Source organism: Chelonia mydas, chromosome 6 (genome assembly GCF_015237465.2).
Source record: "Chelonia mydas isolate rCheMyd1 chromosome 6, rCheMyd1.pri.v2, whole genome shotgun sequence".
Taxonomy (NCBI): Eukaryota; Metazoa; Chordata; order Testudines; family Cheloniidae; genus Chelonia; species Chelonia mydas.
Genome location: NC_051246.2, coordinates 21299762 through 21327084, shown reverse-complemented (window position 1 = coordinate 21327084; position 27323 = coordinate 21299762). Strand labels below are relative to the sequence as shown.

Genomic DNA, 27323 nt, shown 5'->3' with positions numbered 1-27323 from the left:
ACAAGGCTGGCTGGGGGAACTGGGCTCCTGCGCTGCCAGCGGCATCTCTCCAGCTGTGGCCCCCCTACCATCGCTCCCTGGCCTGCGGCAGAACTGGGCCACGTAACCCCTGGGCCTCAGCACACTCCGGTCGAGTGCCCCGTCAGCATGTCAAGACATGCTGAGGCCACCGGCGGGGCGGGGCACAGCCATAGCTTGGCCTGGTACTTTCTAACAAGGGGGCTTGTACGGCTCCATCACCCATTTAATGTATTTATCCTCACAACACTCCTGCAATATAGGGCTGTGCTATTAACCCCAATTTGGGGGTGGGGACCTGAGGCAAAGAGACTATGGGCTAGAGTCACAAAGGTCCTTAGGGGGCCTAGCTCCCATTGAAATATCTAAATACCTTTAAGGATCTGAATTGCCCAGGGTCACCCAGGAAGTCTAAGGCACAGCAGGGAATTGAACCCAGCTCTCCTGAGTGCTAAGCCAGGGCTCTAACCACTAGGCCATCCCTTGCACTCCAACAGACACTCTTAATGCTCACTATTCAGGATTGCGCTTGTCGGGCCAGGAGAGGAGCCATGTGCATGCACCCTCAGAGGCTGAGGAGCCATTCCCTCTCCTGCCATTGCTGCTGGGCAATAGGGTTTAACGGCATCTTATCTGAACCCTAAAGTAGAACTAGGCAAACAATTCCAATGTATTTGTTTCCCGTCTTTCATCAAAGTCAGAAATTTTGGCCAAAAACATTTTTTTTCAATGAAATGTCAACATTTGAAAAACATCAACTAGCCCAACTCAAACGCCTTCCTCTCCCAGTATCTATCCAGTCTAGTGCCACCTGATGGAGACCTGGTGTAACTACAACAGGAGTCAAAGGGGTGAAGAATGAGGTGGAAGACGAAGAAAGAGCTATTTTGGCCATTTTTGGCTGATCCCAAAAGAATGCGCTACCACCGGTACAACTGCCTGGGAACACCCACTGTGGCGAAGGGGCTGTCAGGACTCTCAGGACAACCCCCTGTTTTAGATGCTCCCAACTTTCTGGTAACTTCTTGATGAGCTGAAAGTTTCCAGGCTTGGCTCCACCCAAAGAGGGATTTTTTTTTAAAGCTGGAGTGAGATCTCGTTAGCCTTTGCTAAGACATGGAGGTTCCCTGTCATTAGTCTGAGCAAAGCTTTCTGATGGTTTTTGTGCTTGCACGTAAGTTCGCCAGCCAGCTGCTCCTCACTGAGGACTAGGGCCCTGTGCTGGCTGCAAAAGCAGCATGTGCATAGAAGGTGGGAACACAAGGAGGTGGGGTAGAACAGGATCCTGAAATATAAAGGGAGCCAGCAGTGGGATCTGGGGAAGAAGGGGGCTGTGATTTTGCACTGGAGGGATAACAGGGGCAGGCGATGCAGTCTAGAAGATCTGGAGCTGGATTGAGACTCAGAAGACCTGGGTCCTATTCCCAACTCTGCCACTGGCCTGTTGGGTGACCTTGGGCAGGTGACTGCATCGCCTCGTGCCTCAATTTCCCCTTCCACCCTTTGTCCATTTAGACTGTAGTCTCATTGGGACTATTTGTGTGTACAGCACCTGGCACAATGGGGCCTGGATCTCAACTGGGGTCTATAGGTGCTCCTGCAATACAAGCAATTTAGCAGTAACCCCAACAGACCCGCTTCCCTTCCCCTGCTCAGCCCGGCGCTCCCTCCCACGCACTGACCCGTGACGTTCTTGCGCAGCTCGTCGTCCTGCGCACGCAGCGTCCTCATCAGCTCGTAGATGCCATTCTCCTCCACCAGCGCCAGCTTGTTCTCGGCATTGTCATAGATGAGGTTGCGCATGGCGCCGGTGGCATGACGCTGCAGCTCCTGGTTGGGGTGGTTGAAAAGCTTCACCAGCTTGGGCACGGCTTGGAGGCTGCGAGCCTGGAAGAGAGACAGGGCGGCGGGTGAGAGGTGGTGGGGCCTGTAGACCCAGAAGTCTGCCCTGGCCTCCACTGGGCGGGCACGGAGCAGGGCCCCTGTGGAAGTGTCACTGGGGCTGTATCCCTGCCCTCAGCATGTTCTGTCAGCACCTGAGTCCACAGCCGGGGCTGAGAGGCTGGGGCGGCCCTTTCCCAGCATGCCTTTGGCGTCTGCCCCCATGCACCCATCCTCGCCTTGCCCCTCACCTGCTTCTTGGCGTCGCTGTCGCTGTAGCACCTGTGCTGGATGTAGGCAGCTCCCAGCACCTGCAGGTTGGGGTCACTGGCCATCAGGTATTTCACTGCTGACGGCAGGTCAATGTCGTCAAACCTGGAAACCAAGGGAGGGTCAGGAGTGGCCACCACGCCCCCTCAGGGCTCCCTCCTGCCCACCTCACAGCAGGGCTCCACCACGTCCTGCATGCTTTGCCGAGGCGCCCACCAATTCGACCCATGTCACTCCTTCACCAGGCCCAGGACACGGGGTCGCCCACCTCTGGTCAAAGATGACTGGCCAGGGCAGGACTTTTTCAGATCCCACCATGCTGCTCCTAACTCAGCCTGTAGGGGTCACTCCTGAGCAACATGTGCTACCCCTCCCACGCCCAGAGCCAAGTGGGTCCCGGCTGTAGCACTGCCATCCGGAGCAAAGCTATCCCAGGAAGCAACAGGGCCCAGGGCAGTCCTTTGCAACAGCACCAGTACTGCTGGACTACTTCGCTGCTGCTCCAGCTCCCCTCTGCTTTGCCACCGCACGCTACGGATGATCTGGTGAGCTGCAGAATTTACCAGTCGTACGGGGCCGCATCAGGCAACAGGTCGAGCCCTTAGACGGAGGGATGGTCATGCCCCAAACCATCCACAATGCCGGAGACTATGGAAATGCACCAGGGAGGCAGACCCAGGAACCAATAGAAGGGAGGCTACGCCAGGGCCAGAAGCCCAGCTCCCCTGGTCCTTCTTAGGAAACTTGGCACGTTCCTTGATCCTTGTCCAGGTTGGCTGGGAGCTTCACAGGCCACCCCTGCCCCCAAGCTACCCCCTGCACACTCACCCGCCGGAGTAGGAGAGCTGGGTCGTCAGCGTGTTGTGCCCGTTGTACATGTCGATGGCACGCAGGTCCTGCAGGTGGTGGTTGGACTCAGCCAGGCTACGCACAGAGGGGGCCCGGGTGCTGCGCTCTATCATGCCCACGTAGGAGCTCCCCACGGCCGGCTGGGAGGCCGGGAGGCTGCTGAAGGAGCCAGTGCTCAGGCGGGAGCGGTTGTTGCTCTGGAAGCGCTGCAGGGTGCGCATGGCGGGCGCGCGGATGGTCCGGTTCTGAGGCACCTCCACGCTGTCCATCCAGTCGCCTGGCCCCTTCATCCCAGTGTTGGAGCCAGCACTCATCTGTCTCTCAAAGGTGTAGGCTCTGGTGAAGTTGCCATTGTTTCTGCGTTTGTAGAAGGCGTCTGGGCTCAGCTGCTCCGAGATCACGCTGTAGCGGTCATCCATGCCCGCAGGGCTGCCCAGCCCATCTGCCAGGCGCAGTGACCGCAACGACATGGTGTCGAAATTCGGCCGGGCTTGGTAGTTCTGCTCGTGGAAGGAATTGGGCCGCGCGGAGGTGCTGGCAGCCTGCGAGAGAGTGTAGCTCATATGGTAGGCTGGGCCCTGGGGCACGCCCCCGTTGCTGATGGTAGCCATCCTCTTGTGAGGTGTGAGGTCCGCAGCTGACCGGGAGGACCAGCCAGTGGACTTGGTGGTGCTGTACTCATTCTTGGCTGGTGGCTGATACAGCTGGGGGAGACGGGGAGAAATGGGTCAGCAATGTCTCATTTCAATAGGAAACACACGGCATGTCTTGCTAACTTCTGGCCCAACAAAGTGAGCCTGGGATCTGAGAATCAAGCTGAGGTCTTTTCCTCTCACCCTTCAACACCAAGAAGAGAAATTCTGCAGGCTCAGTTCCACCCTCAGTAATGCCTGTACAGCCTCCACGACGGCCACTGAAAGCTCACAAGGTTGCAGATATCTGACGCTCTCGGCTGGAGATAGTGGGTTGGACAGGTGTACTGGGAGTCACCACTGGGCCTGCAGACCTGTTAGCACTGGAGGGGACGAGTGAAAGGGAACCAGCCTGGTGTGACTCTCAGATCCCAGCTGAGTTTGTTGGTTTTGAAAACACCATTTGACGGGGAGGCCTTGAGAGACCAAGGGAGAAACCCTGGCCCTAGCGAATGGAAGTTTTGCCATTGACTTTGGTGGAGCCAGGATTTCACCCACTAACCAAGGTGGCACGTTTGACCACGCTGCAGCACAGAGCTGGGCTCTGAGGCCTGCAGAGCTCTCTGACTGCCAAGTGGTCTTACTGCCCCATGGGAGGTTTGTCCACCACTAGAGTACCTCTCCCCCCTCCCTCCTCCCTGACTGGCGCCTGGGGGAAATGTGCCCCCCACTACCATTATCAGGACCAAGAGCTTCCCCACACCTGGCTTGGAACCCAGCCATCCACTGCCAGTGACTAGGCTTCCTAAGGGCTACAGGAAGAGAAGCAACTAGCGGGTGGCCTGATCTCGCGTGCCGATGGCTGGGTTCCAGATGTAATAGTGGGGGGAGCCATATAACGACACATCAGCCAAACCGACCTGTCTAGCCACACACTGCAGGTGAGCTGGTACTTACAGTGACCTTGGGGTCTAAACCATTGGTCTGGGATCTGGAGCTGAAGGACTTCTGCAGGGTGTTGCTGTACTGGCCCTGGGAGGAGCTGCCACCTGCAGGACACACAAACAGACAGACAGCGTTCAGCAAAGCTAGAAATGTGCTGTGTGCGTTCAAAGCACAGCACTAGAGGAATGGGGACTGGGACAGCCCTGGGCGGGGGCGTCAAGAGGAGATCCTACACCTGGATCTGAATACCCAATGCTCTGATGGGGGGGATGTTGCAATCTGGATTTGGTGACTGTCTGCAATTGGCTGAACCGCACCCCTGGAGCCAAACACCCACACACTGTGGTGGAGTCTGGCTTTGGCTCAGGAGCTTCGGAATGCTGCAGCCGGCTGGGACCCATCCCTGCTTGGTAGCCACAGGGAGGTTCCCACGTCATGGGGTGGGGCGCTATAGGGTGTATGAGGTGTACGTAAAATACCCGCCAGGGTCCCATCTCTGTGCCGAGGGCTCAGTGTGGGCTGCCTCTAGTGCCCGGTGAACGCATGGCCTGTGTTAGTGGAGGGAAAGGTGGGAGCCGGTCATCTGCTGCACTTAAACCTCCCAAGCACGGGTTCGAGGCAGCTGCAGCACCGAGCCCCTCACAGCGCACGGCCGGCCCAGGAAAGCCCAGGAGCGCACCCAGGAGCCGCACGGGGATGTGGCTGAGTGAACGAGGGATGCTCTGCAAGTGGCAGCAGATTAGCTGCCTGTGGGAGAATTCTCTGTCGTGACCCACAGCAACTTCTTCTAGGCCAGCCCTGGGCTCCCCCAGCCCCCACCCAGCTCAGTCCTGCCCTGTAGCACCCCCGGTAGTCCAGTCCTGGGTCCCACCCAGCTCTGCCCATGCACCCCTGTCCTGACCTTCAGCCCCCCTTGTACCCCAGCCTTTGGATCCACCCAGCTTTGATAATGCTCCCCAGTCTCGACCTGCACTCCTCTGCTTTTCCAGCCCTGGCCCCATGCAGCTGTGCCAACACACCCCAGTCCTGACCTACAGTCCCCCGCTAGTCCAGCCCTGGCCCCACGCATCTCTGCCAACACACCCCAGTCCTGACCTACAACCCCCCCGCTATCCCAGTCCTAGACCTGCACATGGTTCTGCCAACACACCCCAGTCCTGACCTACAACCCCCCCGCTATCCCAGTCCTAGACCTGCACACGGTTCTGCCAACACACCCCAGTCCTGACTTACAGCCCCCCCGCTATCCCAGTCCTAGACCTGCACACGGTTCTGCCAACACACCCCAGTCCTGACTTACAGCCCCCCCGCTATCCCAGTCCTAGACCTGCACACTGTTCTGCCAACACACCCCAGTCCTGACTTACAGCCCCCCCCGCTATCCCAGTCCTAGACCTGCACACGGTTCTGGCAATGCATCCGGATCTTGCCCCATTCTACTCCCACCTCTTCCAAACCCAGGCTCTCTAGAGCAGAGAGGTGGCAGTGCTGAGTTCCAGGCTGTCTTTGTGATGCAGACTGATCTCTGCTGGGCCCAGGATAATGCTGCCAAATGCTCTCACCTGTGACTCCAGGTCGGGGGGGGGGGGGGGGGGTGAGGGGGCTGGAGTTTTGCAAGGGACACAGTTTGTTAATCTAAAAATGGCCCTTTTTTCTCTGTACATCCATGGTGTTTGTGAAAAATTTCACTAGCCCTTTATCGCATTTTACACCCAATATTCTTATTGGAAATGTTGCTGACCATTTTCATTTCTCAGTTTCTATTTTTGAAAATGAATTTTTAAAAAAAAAATTGGAAAGAATTTTTCAAAAGAAAAACCCTGTCATGTGCCTAAACCGCCCCCTCCCCATTCATTGTTTAACCAGCTCTTCTTTTAACCATGGCGAACAAAACGCTAAAAGAATACAAGAGAAACAATGAACGTAGCTGGGAAACGGTCGCTCACATTCCCCAAAACATTGCGAGAACCAAAACCTTTGGAACAACTGAAAAACTTGGGGTGGGGGGGGGGAATGGTGGGTTTTGGTTTCTTGTTTTTTCTAGTTTCCAACCAGGTCCCAAGCTGGGGTAGGTCAAGGTAGCCCCACTGGGGTCAATGGTGCCAGAGCAATGTCCACCCTGGAGGAGCTGTGGTTGGCTGGGCTCCATTGAGGTCAGTGGGACTTTCCAGCTGAGGGTCTCTGGCCCAGACTGTGCAGGGAGAGAAAGGCTCGCCAAGCGAGCCTTGTGTCATAAATATAAAGGGAAGGGTAAACCGCTTTAAAATCCCTCCTGGCCAGAGGAAAAACCCTTTCACCTGTAAAGAGTTAAGAAGCTAAGACAACCTCGCTGGCACCTGACCAAAATGACCAATGAGGAGACAAGATTCTTTCAAAAGCTGGGAGGAGGGAGAAAAACAAAGGGTCTATGTCTGTCTGTGTGATGCTTTTGCTGGAGACAGAACAGGAATGGAGTCTTAGAACTTAGTAAGTAATCTAGCTAGGTATGTGTTAGATTATGATTTCTTTAAAAGGCTGAGAAAATAGCTGTGCTGAATAGAATGAATATTCCTGTCTGTGTGTCTTTTTTGTAACTTAAGGTTTTGCCTAGAGGGATTCTCTATGTTTTGAATCTAATTACCCTGTAAGGTATTCACCATGCTGATTTTACAGAGGTGATTCTATTTTACTTCTATTAAAAGTCTTCTTGTAAGGAAGCTGAATGCTTTTTCATTGTTCTAAAATCCAAGGGTTTGGGTCTGTGGTCACCTATACAAATTGGTGAGGATTTTTACCAAACCTTCCCCAGGAAGTGGGGTGCAAGGGTTGGGAGGATTTTAGGGGGAAAGACGTGTCCAAACTACGTTTTTTCAGGAACCCAGATAAAGTTTGGTGGTGGCAGTGGAAGTCCAGGGGCAAAAGGGTAAAATAGTTTGTACCTTGGGGAAGATTTAACCTAAGCTGGTAAAAGTAAGCTTAGGAGATTTTCATGCAGGTCCCCACATCTGTACCCTAGAGTTCAGAGTGGGGAAGGAAACTTGACACCTTGTTTACGCTGAACGGCTTACCGGGAAACCAAACACTCCCCTTCCCATCTGGTCTCCCCACCTCCTTTCCCAGCCACACTTGCTCTTGTTAAGACCGAGCCCATTTAGAAGCGGCCTTAGGTCCAAAGGGCCTTTAGAAGGCAACCGCTGGCATGAGTCCTGGAGATCTGAAGGGAGGAGTCCGGTGGGTGAGTGGAGAGCAGTGCGGCGGAGAGGCTGGTGAGTGATTAGTTCACCATGGAAGACCTGCGCTTAGACCCAGCTGGGTTCAGCCGGCTTCAGTTTGACGCATGGCCAATATTTGTCCCTGTTACAAAATCAACAGCAGAGATAAGAGCAGCTGGGGGTGTCTGTAGCATCTAAGCTGCCATTTAAAGGTAACTGAAGGCGGCAGTTTCTCTTCTCCCTGATGCCAGGGGAGATCTCCCTGGTTTGCTCTGGGGTCAGTGCGGGGAGAACCAGGCCCTCGCACAATTCTAGCCCTGGTGGTTGCCAAGAAAACCTTCCCAGTTTAGCCAACGCTGGGTTAGCTCAGGCTGATGCCGCAGGTGGGGGGAGCCTCGCTCTCGCTACCAGGAGGCTTGAGCTGAGGAAGTGAGATGTGGGATTTGTGGAAACCCCAAAAGGAGGACATTTAAGAGTGACCTGCAAGGAAAGAGCACCTGCGTCTGTGCTGTGTGTCCCTCTCTGAGGGATAAAGGCCTGACAGGATCTTTTCTTAACTGATACTTTTCCTCCTCTTAAAAAAACAAAACAAAACCGTGTGAAATATTAGGAATGTCAAGTGTGGTCGTCCCATTTTGACCGGAGGGCATGCGGGGGTCTCAGAGATGTGCCGTGGGCACTCTCCCAGCCCATCTCTGAAGAGTCAGCCTAAACAAAGAGCTCTGTGTGGCTTGAAAGCTGGTCTCTCTCACCAACTGCGGTTGGTCCAATCAAAGATATCACCTCCCCCACCTTGTCTCTCTCATATCCTGGGCCTCACATGGCTACAACTGCACTGCCTAAGGAAAGCCATCTCTCCAAACACCGAACAGCCAGAGCTCCATCAGCTTTCCTTTCTGATGTCATCACCCCACTAGCTTGCCAGCAGGCCAGAGAGTTGTCCAGGGTGGCCAAGAGCTGAATTTCTGCACGCTTAGCATCTTTCAAAATGCGGCCACTTTGGTTAGCTAAGTGGGAGCTGAGTTGTGTTGACAAACTGTCTCATTCACTCCATGGAGAGAAATGATGGCGATATGGAGCGTACACCTCAGCTCCCTCTCCTTTGATTGCTGTCTGGTTTGGCAGCTACACTCTCTCCCCTCCCCCCCTCCGGTGAACATGGTGCTACTTGCCCTATTGACAATGTTTGCCATGTAGTTGTAGCCGTTCCAGGATATTAGAGAGACCAGGTGGGTGGGGTAATATCTTTTATTGGACGCTCAGAGCTTGGTGTAGCTCACAAGCTTGCCTCTCTCCCGAACAGAGGTTCGTCCAATAAGAGCTATTACCTCCCGCACTTTGTCTCTCTATTGACTTAACGCTCTCAGGTGTTTTCTAGCAACCGAGGAGATGCAGGCCGGGAAGTGAAACCATGCCCAGTGCCAGCGCTGAGAGGTGGGCCCAGCGTTCTTTCACCATACTCCAGGTTGAGCGGGATAATTGCTAGTCCTCAACTTACTTACTTACCCGAGACACTATCCATGCAAGAAAGTGACTGGAGATCGTTTAAGGGACAAGCTTTAGGGCTTACTCATTGACAGCTGAAACAGAAGCGGATGGATACGATGAAGGTGGGACTGGGTTCCCAAAGGCATCGTGCAATTTACTGCCATTCTGTAAGATTACCGCCATTTCCACACTGATTTTCATGTCAGTCCTGCCTCTCCCCACTGCAAAATCCTTGCTTTGTGACTGGACAAACCATCCCAGCCATCAGCACAATCGGCAGCTCTCAGGAGAGGGCTGGGATAGCGGGGAGGCTGCAGGTCAGGACTGGGGTACGTTGGCAGAGCACTGGGGGGGCCTGCACAGCACCTGGCTCCATTCCCCCCGGTGGATGTTCTACTGCTTGGGAAAGCCAGGGGCTGACGGGAGCAGTTACAACCTGGCCAACTTCAGTGACTAACCCAACCATGTCCATGTCACCAAAGGGCTGGAGCCCAGGCCCTTCTCAGCGGGCTCCTCCACCCACCCGTCAAGCCCCTGCCTGGGCCCTGCCAGTATTCTCATGGCTGTGTTTGCCCCTTCAGCAGCAGGGAGCCTGGGAGCAGTAAGGCCCCGAGAGGCTGCCTTGTATAAACACAATTCTCCCGCATGCTCAGTTCCCTGGGAATGAGCCCACACATTTTGGGTGTGTTATAAATATAAAGGGAAGGGTAAACACCTTTAAATCCCTCCTGGCTAGAGGAAAAAACCCTTTCACCTGTAAAGGGTTAAGAAGCTAGGATAACCTCGCTGGAACCTGACCAAAATGACCAATGAGGAGAGAAGATACTTTCAAAGCTAGAGTAGGGGGAAACAAAGGGTTTGCTCGGTCTGTTACAGCTAATGAAAAAGCAATCAGGTTCTTAAAAGAAGAATATTAATGAAAGAAAAAGTAAAAGGCCAAGGCCCCAACTACACACCAAGGAATACTCCAGACACCTTATCGTCCTGCCACACCGTTCTCCAGCAACCCACCTCGCCCCAGTGACCTGTCAGCTGGATGATGTTTTAAATGTAACGAGCCGGGGCATGTAAAGGCCAACTGCCCCAAGAACCCCAACAGATTACAGTTCATTGCACTGGAATCACACCAGAGATCCGCAGGCCCAGAGACCTCCCAGATACCCTCGGAGCGGAGGGAAACTGTGAGTGTGGGCGGGAAAAAGGTCACCACGTGGAGGGACACCGGAGCACAAGTGCCGGCTATCCATGCTTCCTTTGTGGACCCAAATTTAATTGACCCAGAGATCCAAGTGACAATTCAACCCTTCAAGTCCAACTCTTTCAATTTGCCTACAGCCAAGTTGCCTGTCCAGTACAAGGGCTGGTCAGGAACGTGGACTTTTGCAGTCTATGATGATTATCCCATTCCCATGCTGTTGGGGGAAGACTTGGCCAATCATGTGAAGCTAGCCAAGAGGGTGGGAATGGTCACCCGCAGCCAGGCTAAACCAGCCGTCATGCCTAGCTCTGTTCCGGAAACTTCTATCAGGACCCGGTCAGAGGTGATGGACCGGGACCCCAGGCCAATGTCTGCAACAGCAGTAGTGGATCCAGTCCCAGAGACCCAGACAGAGCCAGTCCCAGAACCGGAGGAACAACCAGCACCAGACCCATTGCCAGCACTGAATCCAGTACTTGCAACACCAACACCAGAGGGCCTCACCGAACCTGAACCGGCAGCAGCCGATAACCCTGCACAAGAGGCTCAGCCGGAGCCTGAAACCCAACATAGTGCACCAGCGGAAAGCGGTTCACAGTCAACGGAAACAGCCCCATCCCCTACATCGCTTCCAGAGGGACCAAGCCTCAGTCCACAATCCAATGAGGAACTGATGTCTCCAGCACCAAGGGAACAGTTCCAGATCGAACAGGAAGCAGATGAAAGCCTCCAGAGAGCTTGGACGGCGCACGGAGCAACCCACCGCCTCTCAGCTCTTCTAATCGATCGAGGTTTGTTGTAGAAAGAGGACTTTTATACAAGGAAACTCTTTCTGGTGGACACCAGGAAGACTGGCATCCTCAGAGACAGTTGGCAGTTCCAACTAAGTACCGGGTAAAGGTCTTGAGCTTAGCCCACGATCATCCTAGTGGCCAAGCTGGGGTGAACAGGACCAAAGACCTTTTGGGGAGGTCATTCCATTGGGAGGGAATGGGCAAGGATATTTCTACCTATGTCCGGTTTTGTGAGGTATGCCAAAGAGTGGGAAAACCCCAAGACCAGGTCTAAGCCCCTCTCCAGCCACTCCCCATCATTGAGGTTCCATTTCAGCGAGTAGCTGTGGATATTCTGGGTCCTTTTCCGAAAAAGACACCCAGAGGAAAGCAGTACATACTGACTTTCATGGATTTTGCCACACGATGGCCGGAAGCAGTAGCTCTAAGCAACACCAGGGCTAAAAGTGTGTGCCATGCACTAGCAGACATTTTTGCCAGGGTAGGTTGGCCCTCGGACATCCTCACAGATGCAGGAACTAATTTCCTGGCAGGAACTATGGAAAGCCTTTGGGAAGCTCATGGGGTGAATCACTTGGTTGCCACCCCTTACCATCATCAAACAAATGGCCTGGTGGAGAAATTTAATGGGACTTTGGGGGCCATGATACATAAATTCGTAAATGAGCACTCCAATGATTGGGACCTAGTGTTGCAGCAGTTGCTCTTTGCCTGCAGAGCTGTACCACATCCCAGTTTAGGGTTTTCCCCATTTGAACTTATACATGGCCGCGAGGTTAAGGGGCCATTACAGTTGGTGAAGCAGCAATGGGAGGGGTTTACACCTTCTCCAGGAACTAACATTCTGGACTTTGTAACCAACCTACAAAACACCCTCCGAACCTCTTTAGCCCTTGCTAGAGAAAACTTACAGGATGCTCAAAAAGAGCAAAAAGCCTGATATGATAAACATGCCAGAGAGCATTCCTTCAGAGTAGGGGACCAGGTCATGGTCTGAAAGGTGCTCCAGGCCCATAAAATGGAAGCATTGTGGGAAGGGCCATTCACGGTCCAGGAGCGCCTGGGAGCTGTTAATTATCTCATAGCATTCCCCACCTCCAACCGAAAGCCTAAGGTGTACCATATTAATTCTCTAAAGCCCTTTCATTCCAAAGAATTAAAGGTTTGTCAGTTTACAGCCCAGGGAGGAGATGACGCTGAGTGGCCTAAAGGTGTCTACTACGAAGGGAAAAGTGCTGGTGGCGTGGAAGAGGTGAACCTCTCCATGACCCTTGGGCGTATGCAGCGACAGCAGATCGAGGAGCTGTGCACTAGCTACGCGCCGACGTTCTCAGCCACCCCAGGACTGACTGAACGGGCATACCACTCCATTGACACAGGTAATGCTCGCCCAATTAGAGCCCAACCTTACCAGGTGTCTCCTCAAGCTAAAACTGCTATAGAACGGGAGATCCAGGGTATGCTACAGATGGGTGTAATCCACCCCTCTGGCAGTGCATGGGCATCTCCAGGGGTTCTAGTTCCCAAACCAGATGGGGAGATACATTTTTGCGTGGACTACCATAAGCTAAATGCTATAACTCACACAGACAACTATCCAATGCCACACACAGATGAACTATTAGAGAAACTGGGATGGGCCCAGTTCATCTCTACCTTGGACTTAACCAAGGGGTACTGGCAGTTACCGCTAGATGAATCTGCCAAGGAAAGGTCAGCCTTCACCACACAAGTTGGGCTGTATGAATTTAATGTACTCCCTTTCAGGCTGTGGAATGCACCCGCCACCTTCCAAAGACTTGTAGATGGTCTCCTAGCGGGATTAGGAGAATATGCAGTCGCTTATCTTGATGGTGTGGCCATATTTTCGGATTCCTGGGCAGAACATCTGGAACAGCTACAAAAAGTCTTCGAGCGCATAAAGGAGGCAGGACTAACTGTTAAGGCGAAGAAGTGTCAAATAGGCCTAAACAGAGTGACTTACCTTGGACACCAGGTGGGTCAAGGAACTATCAACCCCCTACAGGCCAAAGTGGATGCTATCCAAAAGTGGCCTGTCCCAAAGTCAAGGAAACAGGTCCAATCCTTCTTAGGCTTGGCCGGATATTACAGGCGATTTGTAAAGCAATACAGCCAAATCGCTGCCTCACTGACAGAGCTAAGCAGAAAGAAACAGCCCAGTGCCGTTCAGTGGACCGAAGAGTGTCAGAAGGCCTTTAACCAGCTTAAAGCGACACTCATGTTTGACCCTGTGCTAAGGGCCCCAGACTTTGACAAACCGTTCCTAGTAACCACAGATGCGTCCAAGTGTGGTGTGGGAGTAGTTTTAATGCAGGAAGGACCGGATCAAGAATTCCACCCTGTAGTGTTTCTCAGCAAAAAACTGTCTGAGAGGGAAAGCAACTGGTCAGCCAGTGAAAAAGAATGTTACGCCATTGTCTACACGCTGGAAAAGCTACGCACATACGTTTGGGGATGGCGTTTCCACCTGCAAACCAACCATGCTGCGCTACAGTGGCTTCATACCGCCAAGTGAAATAACAAAAAACTTATTCGGTGGAGTTTAGCTCTCCAAGATTTTGATTTCGACATCCAACACATCTCAGGAGCTTCTAACAAAGTGGCTGATGCACTCTCCCCTGAAAGTTTCCCAGAATCAACTGGTTAAAATTGTCCTTGAGATGTGGAAAATATTGTTAGTCTTTATATACTTGGTAGTATATTTAGAGGTGCATGTGTCTTATTAACACTGTTTTCTCCTAGAGCTCCAGGAAGAAATCACAGCCAGCGTTTCACCTGATCTGTGATTTGGGAGGTGTGCCATAAATATACAGGGAAGGGTAAACACCTTTAAATCCCTCCTGGCCAGAGGAAAAACCCTTTCACCTGCAAAGGGTTAAGAAGCTAAGACAACCTCGCTGGCACCTAACCAAAATGACTAATGAGGAGACTAGATACTTTCAAAGCTGGAGGGGGGGAAAACAAAGGGTTCGCTCTGTCTGTGTGTTGCTTTTGCCAGGACCAGAGCAGGAATGCAGGTCAGAACTCCTGTAAAGAGTTAATAAGCAATCTAGTTAGATATGCGTTAGATTCTGTTTTGTTTAAATGGCTGATAAAATAAGTTGTGCTGAATGGAATGGATATTCCTGTTTTTGTGTCTTTTTGTAACTTAAGGTTTTGCCTAGAGGGATTCTCTATGTGTTGAATCTGATTACCCTGTAAGTCATTCACCATCCTGATTTTACAGAGGTGATTCTTTTTTTTTTTCTTTAATTAAAATTCTTCTTTTAAGAACCTGATTGCTTTTTCATTGTTCTTAAGATCCAAGGGTTTGGGTCTGTGTTCACCTATGGAAATTGGTGAGGATTTTTATCAAGCCTTCCCCAGGAAAGGGGGTGTAGGGCTTGGGGGGATTTTAGGGGGAAAGACGTTTCCAAGTGGGCTCTTTCCCTGTTACTTTTGTTAGATGTTTGGTGGTGGCAGCAATAAGGTCCAGGGACAAAAGGTAAAATAGTTTGTACCTTGGGGAAAGTTTAACCTAAGCTGGTAAAAATAAGCTTAGGGTTTTTTTCATGCAGGTCCCCACATCTGTACCCTAGAGTTCAGAGTGGGGAAGAAACCTTGACAAGGTGTCTGTCAGGATGAAGTAAAACCTGGCGGAATCTGGCAGGAGGAGATGGAAACACACGCGCTCCAATCCCTTGCAATCCCTGGCAGGATCAAACAAGCCACAGAAGCCCTGCCACATGCAGCCATCTCTGGGGCAACAGAACAGCTCACTCCACCTCAGATGAGCCTCTCCTGGGAACCCTTGTGTGGGGGGCTTATTGTCTGTGGGGTAGGACGGCTCCATTGGAGCTCAGAGCTTTCCACAGCCTCTTCCTCTCGCGCGGGCAGGACTGTGAGGAGATGTTCCACTTACCAACATTCCTGTCCCTTGCCCCAGCTCCCCAGTGCGTGATCAGGGAGGAAGCCCAGTAGCTGGCCTCTCTCAAACCCCATCCCCAGGCCTGCTGGCCAGCCACTGTAGGTGGGATGGGAGAGATCCCTGTGCCTACAGGGAGACAAAGCCGAAGCAGCCACACTGCACTGACAGACACAACCCCAGGAGAGACAATGCCAGAAACATCTGCCCAGCGTGATCCTGCAGTGCCGGGAGGGGGCTGACCTGGCTCGTTAGAGGAGGCCTAACTTTGCACCAGATCTGCAGTAAATTGGCACAAATGTCTGAGGGGGCTTCCAGCACCTACAGCCCAATCTCCATCTCAGAGCAGAGCAGAGACAAGGGATGGGAGCAGGCTTCCCCCGCAACTCTGCTGGCCAGGTGACCCCTCAGGAGTTCCTGACCCATAAGCTAAGAGCCTCTGCCAGAGGGCCATGCCAGTGCTAAGAAGACCCGGATGAGTGGCAGCTGGTGAGGACGATCACAGCCCCATGCTGGGCCCTAGCCAGGCTGAGGCATAAATAACTCCAAGGGCAGGCTCTCCGAGAGGCATGCACTAGCCCTGCTCGGCTGACTTGCTAGTGGCTGGAGTTTGGGGCAGGAGGGAAAAGGCCTGAATGAGTTAGCGCCTGAGAGGGTGGGGCACCATCGGGACTGCCATGGAGACAGCATGGATGGCATTCTCCTTTACCAGTGAGTACACAGAATAATTGATAATGCCAGGGACCCAGCTCTGTGTGGGTAAACAGGCACCCTGAGGCCAGGAGATGGAGCCCCAGCTGCCCCTAGAAACTGGGAGTGGAAATCCTGGCACTGGAAACATAAGAGAGGCCATACTGGATCAGAACAAAAGTCCATCTAGCCCAGTATCCTGCCTTCTGATAGTGGCCAGTGCCAGGTGCCCCAGAGGGAATGAACAGAACAGGTGATCATCAAGTGATCCATCCCCTGTCACTCATTCCCAGCTTCTGGCAAACAGAGGCTAGGGACACCATTCCTGCCCATCCTGGCTAATAGCCATTGGTGGACCTATCCTCCATGAACTTATCCAGTTCTTTTTTTAACCCTGTTATAGCCTTGGCCTTCACAACATCCTCTGGCAAGGAGTTCCTCAGGGACTGTGCATTGTGTGAAGAAATACTTCCTTTTGTTTGTCCGAAATCTGCTGCCTATTCTTTTCATTGGGTGACCCCTGTCCTTGTTATGAGGAATAAATAACACTTCCTTATTTGCTTTCTCCACACCAGTCATGATTGTATAGACCTCTATCATATCCCACCTTAAACCTCTCTTTTTCCAGCTGAAAAGACCCCGTTTTCTTAATCTCTCCTCATATGGAAGCTCTTCCATACCCTAATCATTTTTGTTGCTCTTTTCTGTACCTTTTCCAATCCCAATATATCTTTTTTGAAATGGGGCAACCACATCGGCACGTGTGTCCAGCACCCGGGGCCCTGCTCCTGCCTTAGCCCTGTGCGTGATGCTGGGATACACTCGGAATACAGAAATCATCCTACTAACCTAGCGGACTTCCATCATTTCCTGTGGGGAATGAGAACATGCCCACAGCGCGTACCCCCAGTCAGAGCACATGCATGACAGGCACCACATGTCAGGGAGCCCAGAGTTCTCAGGGCAGCCACCCACCAGCCAGGGTAACGGGCACCCCCGGCCACCTTTGCCCTGCGTTGTTTCCCAGTGTCATTTTTCTCCACTGTTAGGGATTAAACATGACTGGTGCCTTCACACCTCCCACCTGGCAAGCCTGCGTGTGGCTCAGGCTCTGCATCCGCACCACGCAAGGAGATTCCTGCACTATAGGGAGAACATGCCACCCTCTGAACACAGCTCAAGGGCCACCCCTTGGAACAGAGAAGAGTGGAGAGAGCCCAGAACAGTAACAGGAGAGGGTTAGCGTTGAGATGCGTGGGCAGTGCTTGGGGTGTGGGGGGCAGCATTGAAATAGGAGGGGGGCTGTAGATCAGGACTGGGGTACATGCAGAGTCGGGTGGGTCCCAGGGCCGGGACGGCAGAGGGGCTGCAGGTCAGGACTGGGGTACATGCAGAGTCGGGTGGGTCCCAGGGCCGGGACGGCAGAGGGGCTGCAGGCCAGGACTGGGGTACATGCAGAGTCGGGTGGGTCCCAGGGCCGGGACGGCAGAGGGGCTGCAGGTCAGGACTGGGGTACATGCAGAGTCGGGTGGGTCCCAGGGCCGGGACGGCAGAGGGGCTGCAGGCCAGGACTGGGGTACATGCAGAGTCGGGTGGGTCCCAGGGCCGGGACGGCAGAGGGGCTGCAGGCCAGGACTGGGGTACATGCAGAGTCGGGTGGGTCCCAGGGCCGGGACGGCAGAGGGGCTGCAGGCCAGGACTGGGGTACATGCAGAGTCGGGTGGGTCCCAGGGCCGGGATGGCAGAGGGGCTGCAGGTCAGGACTGGGGTACATGCAGAGTCGGGTGGGTCCCAGGGCCGGGATGGCAGAGGGGCTGCAGGCCAGGACTGGGGTACATGCAGAGTCGGGTGGGTCCCAGGGCCGGGATGGCAGAGGGGCTGCAGGTCAGGACTGGGGTACATGCAGAGTCGGGTGGGTCCCAGGGCCGGGATGGCAGAGGGGCTGCAGGCCAGGACTGGGGTACATGCAGAGTCGGGTGGGTCCCAGGGCCGGGATGGCAGAGGGGCTGCAGGCCAGGACTGGGGTACATGCAGAGTCGGGTGGGTCCCAGGGCCGGGATGGCAGAGGGGCTGCAGGTCAGGACTGGGGTACATGCAGAGTCGGGTGGGTCCCAGGGCCGGGATGGCAGAGGGGCTGCAGGCCAGGACTGGGGTACATGCAGAGTCGGGTGGGTCCCAGGGCCGGGATGGCAGAGGGGCTGCAGGTCAGGACTGGGGTACATGCAGAGTCGGGTGGGTCCCAGGGCCGGGATGGCAGAGGGGCTGCAGGCCAGGACTGGGGTACATGCAGAGTCGGGTGGGTCCCAGGGCCGGGATGGCAGAGGGGCTGCAGGTCAGGACTGGGGTACATGCAGAGTCGGGTGGGTCCCAGGGCCGGGATGGCAGAGGGGCTGCAGGTCAGGACTGGGGTACATGCAGAGTCGGGTGGGTCCCAGGGCCGGGATGGCAGAGGGGCTGCAGGCCAGGACTGGGGTACATGCAGAGTCGGGTGGGTCCCAGGGCCGGGATGGCAGAGGTGCTGCAGGTCAGGACTGGGGTACATGCAGAGTCGGGTGGGTCCCAGGGCCGGGATGGCAGAGGTGCTGCAGGTCAGGACTGGGGTACATGCAGAGTCGGGTGGGTCCCAGGGCCGGGATGGCAGAGGGGCTGCAGGCCAGGACTGGGGTACATGCAGAGTCGGGTGGGTCCCAGGGCCGGGATGGCAGAGGGGCTGCAGGCCAGGACTGGGGTACATGCAGAGTCGGGTGGGTCCCAGGGCCGGGAGGGCAGAGGGGCTGCAGGCCAGGACTGGGGTACATGCAGAGTCGGGTGGGTCCCAGGGCCGGGATGGCAGAGGGGCTGCAGGCCAGGACTGGGGTACATGCAGAGTCGGGTGGGTCCCAGGGCCGGGATGGCAGAGGGGCTGCAGGTCAGGACTGGGGTAAATGCAGAGTCGGGTGGGTCCCAGGGCCGGGATGGCAGAGGGGCTGCAGGCCAGGACTGGGGTACATGCAGAGTCGGGTGGGTCCCAGGGCCGGGATGGCAGAGGGGCTGCAGGCCAGGACTGGGGTACATGCAGAGTCGGGTGGGTCCCAGGGCCGGGATGGCAGAGGGGCTGCAGGCCAGGACTGGGGTACATGCAGAGTCGGGTGGGTCCCAGGGCCGGGATGGCAGAGGGGCTGCAGGCCAGGACTGGGGTACATGCAGAGTCGGGTGGGTCCCAGGGCCGGGATGGCAGAGGGGCTGCAGGCCAGGACTAGGGTACATGCAGAGTCGGGTGGGTCCCAGGGCCGGGATGGCAGAGGGGCTGCAGGTCAGGACTGGGGTAAATGCAGAGTCGGGTGGGTCCCAGGGCCGGGATGGCAGAGGGGCTGCAGGCCAGGACTGGGGTACATGCAGAGTCGGGTGGGTCCCAGGGCCGGGATGGCAGAGGGGCTGCAGGCCAGGACTAGGGTACATGCAGAGTCGGGTGGGTCCCAGGGCCGGGATGGCAGAGGGGCTGCAGGCCAGGACTGGGGTACATGCAGAGTCGGGTGGGTCCCAGGACTGGAACAGGAGGCATTGCTACCAGGTGGCATGGAGTGGCAGTCTAGTGCTTCCCTCTCACTCCAAATCCTGCCGTGTGGGGTGGACAGACAGCAATACACGTGACTCACACTCACTGCTCTTCACTGTCTGGAATCCTGCCTGCCCCTCCTAGCTTCCCCAGCTCCCTCCCTGTCTAGGTGGCTGCTTCTCTGGGCAGACCCAGCCCCCTGTCATTCACCTGACTGCCCCAGCCACACCCCCACCCCCAGCCAGCAGTGCAGGTTAACTCCTGAGTGTACGACAAAGTTCAGTGAACACAATACACCGGGGGAGAAGAGGTGGGTGCACAGGGGCCTGCCTCTGCTCCCCACACTCGGTCCCAGCTCCAGCACCCCCTCCAAGCAGCACTCCTGTATCAGGGCCTGGCCCACCATGGGTGATCCTGAAGGGAGTCTTCCAATTGCCCTCAACGTGCTTTGGATCAGGCCCTTCAATGTCATGGACCCAATTCAACCCTCCCAGGAGTGGGTTAGGCTGCCAGGGAAGCGGTGACCAGGTTAGGGCTGCAGGGAATCCAAGAGAACCGCCCCGGGTTGTGAGGGAGTTTGGGGCAGCATAATGCTGCTGCTGCGAGGAGAATGGGGCCCTGTATCTCCTACCCCCTCCACACACACAGCCGGGACCTGCTGCCAGAGAGGCAGGCTGGGCTGGAATGCACTCAGGCTACTGGCTCCCCTCCACCTCCGCTCTGTCAGTCTTGGGTGGCAATGGGAAGGGTGGGGCGTGGCAGGGATGCCTGGCTCCCAGAGCCTGTGGCATGTCCAGCACCATGCCAGAGCCCAGCCTCGGGGACTGGATTCCATGGCAGGATGGAGGCCGAGGCTAGGGCCCAGACAGGTGGATAACGTTGATCGGACAGGTCGGTATCTCAGGGGTGATGCCCAGTAACTTCACTGGCTGCAGGTCGCTGTACTGCCTGCCCTGCTGGGACACATGACACTTGGCTTTCAGGCTAGGGAGAATCAAGAGGGCTATCTTTGCGCTGCGTTGGGTATGCAAAACAGCCACTCTGGGAGGTTTCTGTGGCTGGGAGCTCCCCCTACGGCAGGGGCAGGCAGGTAGCAAGAGCTGTCACCTCGGAGGAGAGGCAGAGGAGGGAGAGCTGCATTTCCATGCCTCCCCTCAATCCCGCACAGACGCCAGCAATGTCCCCAGCTCTGTGCTTAATTTGTGCCTCAGCCCCGGCACCTCCGGGCCTGGCAGTTCACAGCCCTGGCACCTCTGCTTGTTGCATCAGTTATGAATGTAAAAAGATTGCTTGACCCCGGCCCCTCTTTCATTACAGATTAAACGCTGCCCTGGATCCCACCAAAGCCAGCGATTTCCTCCTCGCGCTCAACACTTCCTCGCTGAACTGAATGCAGCCCGGCCACGAGCTCTGATTTCTTCTGATCACCAGCTGCCAGCCCTCGCTGGGCACCCAGCTCTCCTGCCTGCTCCCGGGCGCGGGGGAGCTCCGCATCACTTTCTTTGCTCGGCCTGCCTTTTCTGGGCCTCTCTTCAGCTCGTTCTTTCCTTTGTTCTAGCTCCCCGTCCCCACATTAAACAAACAGAACATAACAACCTGGGGCCTTCTCTGTACCTGTTCCCAGTCTTCCCCCTAAACCTGCTCAGTAACTGCTTTGGTCCATCAGCCTCACCTAGGGTGACCAGATGTCCTGATTTTATAGGGACAGTCCCGGTTTTGGGGTCTTTTTCTTATATAGGCTCCTATTACCCCCCACCCCCGTCCTGATTTTTCACATTTGCTGCCTGGTCACCCTAGGCCCACCCCACCCCTCGGTCTGTTTCACCCCCGGCTGCAGACTAGGTGTCAACAAAGGCAGAGAGGAGGCAGCCTAATGGTTCTGTTGGGCAGCCACCTGGAGGGGCGGGCAGGCAGGCTGTGGTGCTGGCCCCGGTGCCAGGAAGGAGCTGGGGAAAGCATTCGGGCTGCAGGAAGGCGGTGGCATGGCACTGAAAACGCGCCTTTCACCTAATCCGTGCCACTGGCCAGCAGGAATCACACATCTCCTGGCCTGCTCTCCTTGGTCGTGATAACAGGGGGAAAGTTTAAGAATAAGGCCTTTGTGTCTCAGCCTGGAGTCAGGGAGCTCAAGCCCCTAGGGGATACCTGCTGCGTGGTGCTAGTCACAGCAGCGAGATTAGGGGCAATAGTCTCTTTCAGTGAGCAGAGGCAGGCAGCTTCAGAGAATGCAGGAAAGCAGCTCATGGGCTAGGACAAAATTCCAGAGCAGGGCGTGGGACAAAAAGAGATCAAAGGAAGGAGAAGACACAAAGGCAGCTCCAGGTGCGTGTGGGAACTGCTCAGCTGCTGGCGCTCAGATCCTGGCAGTTCAGGGAGATACACCCTTTGCCTTTCACTACTGCCTTCCCCACCCAGCAGCCTCAGAGCACGTCACAGGCATTAATCAAGTCAGCCTGATAGAGGGTTGTGCAACACCTACAATGGGGCCCTGGTCCATGAGGTGGTCTCCTGGGGGCTACCACAACACACATAATAAACACCACCGCCCCTGGGAGGCAATCCGCATTAGACAGGTGGGGAATCAATGCACAGCGAGGCTAAGGAACTTTCCTAGGTCACACAGGAAATCTGTGGCAGAGCCTGGATGAGAACCAATAGACCTGAGCCACCAGTGGGCAGTGAGCATGACAGTCTCTGATTCTGAGGGGGTAGCTTTTTACACCCACCTTGCACTAGTGTGAATGACTGCTGGGGTCTGTCCCAGGCCTCCCCACTAACAGTCCTGGGCTGTAACAAGCCATCCTCCCCACAGGAGAAAGGCACAAGGGTCTGGAAGGACGGGAGGCCAGTTTCCTCCAGCCCCTCGAACACACACTCTCTAAACATGGTGTTATTAAATGAAATAGCTACTAAACGCTTCAGCGTCACACATCCATAATAGACAGAAACCTCTTGGATCTGTCATCCCACGTCTAATCTGCCAGGTGCCGTAGGGACCATGACTGGGGGGAGTTAGGGATCGTGCACCAGGGTCAGAGATCGGCTAGTACGTGAGACCCTTCGCTGGGGGCATGGGAGCAGCACCCCGGGAACAGTCCATGGGGAGCTGATGAGCTAGATGCACGGAGTGAGCGGGGACTCTGCTAGCTCAGGGGCACCCGTGCAATGCCAGGGCAAGTAAACACAGGTCTCCCCCAAGCCAGTATTTGAAACCTGCCACAGTCCTGATCCCTGCTGACATCTGCTGGATTGTGCCTACTGGCATAGCTCCGTTGCAGCCGGTGGGGGGGCGGGGGGGGAAGCATCCTCTCCCCACCCCCAGCTTACAGTCTGGGCCCCAAATCCAGACACCCTAGCAAGCGGTACAAACGTGCCCAGGGAGCACCTGGCTTGCGGGCTACAGAACCTCGGGGGTGGACGGGGGGGTCGCTCCCGGCAGGCACGTGGGCTCAGCCGCTTGCACTTGAGGCCTTGTCTCCAGATGATTGGAGAGGCTCCTAGGAAGCTCGGGGGACTCTGGAGTGGAGATCCGCTGCCAGAGCCGGGGCTGTGTCTTCCATGGACCGGCCGGGGGGAAATGTCCTCCGTGGGGAAAACCATTAAATGTTAAACGTTTGCAAAAAAAACCCCAAAACCAAACAAATCCCCAGCCCTGGAAAACGAACGCCGGGAGGGTTCCCAGGCCTGGCTGAGAAGTGCCTCCCCCCCGCTCTCTAGCAGACCAGGGGAAAGATAAACACACGCCCGTCCCTTGCCTCCTCCCCGTGCCCCCCACCCCCGCCGCAGAAAAAGACAAGGAAAGGGGGCGGGATCGGGGCGGGCTGCCTGAGCACCCCCAGCAGGCGGGTCGGGCCAGCCCGAGCACGCAGCCAGGGGAGCGCTGTTGCAAAACAAGAGACGCTGGCGCTCCCGGCCATGCCACAAGCAGGGCGTGCTGGAAAGCCCGGGCTGGATTCCTCGGGGAAGGAGCCAACAACAGGTGGGAGCCCCTGGCTTGGTGACTTTCTCTTGTGCTGGTGATATCCACAGGGTGAGCTGGTCCCCTCAGACAGTGGGGGACGGTTCAGCCCCGTCCTGCCCAGTCTGCCCCACATGGACCCATTCCCTGGCCTCTAGGGCCCTGGCGGGAGCCCTGGCAGGTTCTGCTCCCCCCCCCCCATTTCCCCAGGGAGATGCCCCCAAGTTCGAGCTCCCTCCACCCAGTGTGGGCTCCCCCATTAAACCTGCTGCACAAACCCGTAGCGAGAGAGCAAATGTATGGCACAAACAACAGCCGCCAGGCCAGCGCGGGAAGGCCAGGTCACCTGTCTCGGAGGCAGAGCTCCCATTAACACAGCAAGGAGAGCAGCACCTTCCCACTCAGGAGCTCAGTGCGAGTCACAGACGTTGGCCAGCTGAACCTCCCGCAGCCCCCCACCCCCGAGGGCAGGGAACGATCATTATCCCTATGGTATAGATGGGGAAACAGAGGCACAGGGTAGCAAAGTGACTCACCTGCAGTCACAGAGCAGAGCTAGGCCTGCCTCCCAGTCCCCACCCCCTGTATAATCCCATCCCCAGCAGAGGTGACAGATGAGAGGGGCTGGAGCCCTGCCCCCAAAGCCAGCAGTCCCTCGAGAGGCCCCTCGGCATAGCTAGCTTTGGAGGGCACCACATCCTCGCCTGTGAAGCCCATCACGCCCCCCGCCCCTTACCTTTGACCTCGAAGTAGTCAAGCCTAGGTCCGTTGGTCCTGGGGACAGAGCCGCTCTTCTGCAGCATCCTCATGCGGACTTGCTCCTGCACCCGGGCGCTCTTCAGCAGCTCCGCGTTGGGCGCCTCCTTGCTCTTCCTGTCCAGCTGCTGGTCCGAGGGCAGTGCCAGGGAGCACACGCCGGCCTCCGGCTGCAAAGCCGACAGGAAGAAGTTATTCTCCTGCATGGCTCCTGTCCCGGCCGGGCGGGGAGCGTGGCTCGGTCTGTCCCAGGGCCCTGGCTCTGCCAGGGAAAGGTCCCACTGTTGCTAACACCAGTTCCACTTCCTCTGTCCGTCTGAGCCCAGGGCCGAGCTGAGACGCCAGGGAGCTGAGGGTCTGCAGCAGGAGTGCAGGGGGGACAGCTGCCAGATCCTGCCTCGGTCCTGGCTGGGGAGTCAGTCTGAGCTGCTCTGGGGAGACGGCACTGGGTGCCCCCGGCCCACACCACTCCTATCCTCGCACAAGTGCTGGCTTCCTGGGATGGGACTCTGCCACTCTGAGACACGGTTACACCCCTCTGCCTAGCCACTGACATCACCGAGGAGGCCGGCTTTCAGGCAGAGCAGGTCAGCCAGTTCCACCTTAAGCAGGTGAGGCCTTTGGCGGGGCCTGGCTTCCTCAGCTTTAAGGTGGAATTGCAGGGATGCACAACCAGCTCCTGCCCTGCCACGCCTTGTCAGCTGCGTAAACCAGCGCAGGCAATTACTGGAGTCGCCACCCCATGCCTCAGGGGCCAGGGCAGCCAGGAAGTTTGTGGGGGTGCTGGCACCCTCCTCCCACCCAGGCGGCATGGGTAGCTGAGTGGCCCTGCTGCGCGTGGCCTGATGTGACAGCACCAGGAAAGGCTGAACGCAGAGATGCTGCGCCATAAAACCCAGAGTGACCGTGCTGCCCTGGCCAACCCAGGCTTGGTCACGGCAGCAGCCTCCTGGCTCGGGAAGGATTAGCACTGCAAGCTAGAGACTCCGATATGCAGCCAGCATTGGGGGCCAAGGGCGGGTGCTGTTGCTGCTCAGGAGCTAGGGTAGTCAGGGGGCATTCTGTTCCCATGCATCGGGGTCTGGCCCTATTGGAAACAGCAGCGTGGGGCACGTGGGCAGGGCAGGGCAGGGGAAAATCGGGTTTGATTGTGGGCAACAGTAGTAATACAGGCTGTGTGCTTTGGGCCAACTTCTCCTCCCTCGTGGCCAGGGGGTACCTGGGAGCAGGATCTGGTCCTGCATGTGCTGGGGGGTCTCATGGGGGAAAGTGGGTTCTTTCCCATTACATCCTAGGCTCCCTAGAGGGGTACACAGCCCCCAGATGGGCTGAGCTTGGGGTGTTCAGAGGGGCCTCAGCAGGCAGGGTGACCAGATGTCCCAATTTTATAGGGACAGTCCTGATTTTGGGGTCTTTTTCTTATATAGGCTCCTATTACCCCCCACCCCCCACCCCTGTCCCGATTTTTCATATTTGCTGTCTGGTCACCCTAGCAGCAGGGCAGGATTCGGGGCAGGACTCTCTTGATCCTAGCCAAGGTGTTTCCCCAGAGTTAGTTTGAGGCAGGTGGGACTGGGGGACCAAGGGTGGGGAATTGTGACTGGGAGCAGCCAGGAGGCCATGTTGCATTAACTGGGGCAAGGACCCACAGAGAATGTTCTCATGGAACGGTAGCCACAAGCGTAATGGCACAGACTGATAATGGAGTCAGCAAAGGAGGCTGTGCGTGGGGGCCATGTCCGACGGGCATTGGGGCGGTGTACGTGGGCAGTGCATGGGGGCCAGCTGGGATGTGTGGTGGGCAGGGCAGGGGGGTTGTGGCTGGGGGCTGTGGTGGGTGGTGCACAGCGTGGCCAGTGCAGTAGCTGGCCAGTGACTTAAAGTGGAGTTTAGCAAGTGTTGGATGGCCGTGTGGGGTGTGGCCAGTGTTTGAGCTGCCGGCATTCTGCAGATGTGGCGTGAACAAGGGTGAGGGGGAGAGACAATAAAAGTTAACAGGAAGCGCCATCACCTGGGCACATTATCAAGGTGCCCACACTGGGCCAGGATGAAGCTGAGTGAGGGGGCAGCCCCCCTCATCCTCCCTGAGAGAAGAAGAGCACAACACCCACATCCGCTGCCTGGGCCTGCAATCCCTGCACACGCCTGCCCGCTGACTGTCTCTATCCCCAGCTGAGCGCTGATTGCACCTGTGCCGAAGCCGCGGTGCTCTAACACAGACACCCGGTGCGTGGTGGGGCCAAGATGCTAGGGAGAATACAGTCAAACTCCTGAGCCTGGATACACAGGGCAGCCCAGCAAGGAGAGCCGATGGCACTGGGCCAGAACTCAGCAGATCTGGGTTCAATCCCTGCCTCAAATACTGACTCTGGGCGCGTACGCAGGGCTCAGTTCCCCGCGTGCAAAGCACTTTTGTAAGCCTGGCCCTTGATCTCTTTGTGCCTTGGTTCCCCCGTCTCTCAGCTGGGGATGATCATCCTTCCTTTGTCCCACCCTGCATTTGTCCTGTTTAGACAGTGAGCTCTTTAGGGCAGGGGCTGTCTCTCCCCTGTCTCTGTGCAGCGCCCATCTCCCTAGGCCCTACTGTAATATCAAATGAAGGGCATCCCTTGCGGCCAGGAAGCAGAGCCAAGCCCTCCACACCCCTAAGCATCACAGTGGCCTATTAATCCGAGGGGGAAGCAGCTTGTCCTGCCTGTAATACTCCTGCACAGAGCCAGCAAGTGACAATCAGGTGCATGCTGCAGACAATCCGGTCTCCCTGGCAGAGTGTAATTAACGAAGGGTTGTGAAGCACAGTGTGATGCCCTGATCAAAGGTGCTGGCCTGGCAGAGTAATAACAATTAATTGCCAGGCCCAATCTGATGAGAGAAGGGATATGCAGGCTAGCACTGCCCCACTGTTCTGAGCACCCGGCTATTAAGCCCTGTCTGACTAACTCCAAACACTCAACACCCTCAGGATAGACCAGCCCCAGCTTTAGAAGTGGGAAACTGGAGCCTCTAGAGTGGTGACCAGTTCAGCCAGTGAGTCAGAGCTGGGAGTTCTCAAGCCCTAGGCTCCATCTGCTAGGCCATGCCCCTTCACTACTACATTCCTGCCTGCTCCACGCACTGCATTGCCAACCCTTGCGATTTTTCCATGTGATAGTCAGTGTTTTCTTAAAGCCCCAACTCCTAAACTCCATACGAT

The 27323-nt window shown here is 56.0% G+C and overlaps 1 protein-coding gene across 1 annotated transcript in view; it reads right to left on the bottom strand.

Moving 5' to 3' along the window:
• The window catches only part of PKP3 (plakophilin 3), a 37151-nt gene extending 12402 nt beyond the window's left edge, over positions 1 to 24749 (bottom strand). The window contains exons 1-5 of the mRNA XM_037899496.2: positions 24111 to 24749; positions 4608 to 4699; positions 2998 to 3722; positions 2151 to 2274; positions 1701 to 1905 (exon numbers count right to left, since the gene is read on the bottom strand). Of these exons, the coding sequence (XP_037755424.2) occupies positions 1701 to 1905; positions 2151 to 2274; positions 2998 to 3722; positions 4608 to 4699; positions 24111 to 24336 (1372 nt within the window). The 5' untranslated portion in view covers positions 24337 to 24749. The remainder of the gene's footprint in view (positions 1 to 1700; positions 1906 to 2150; positions 2275 to 2997; positions 3723 to 4607; positions 4700 to 24110) is intronic.
• Positions 24750 to 27323: the final 2574 nt, after the last annotated feature.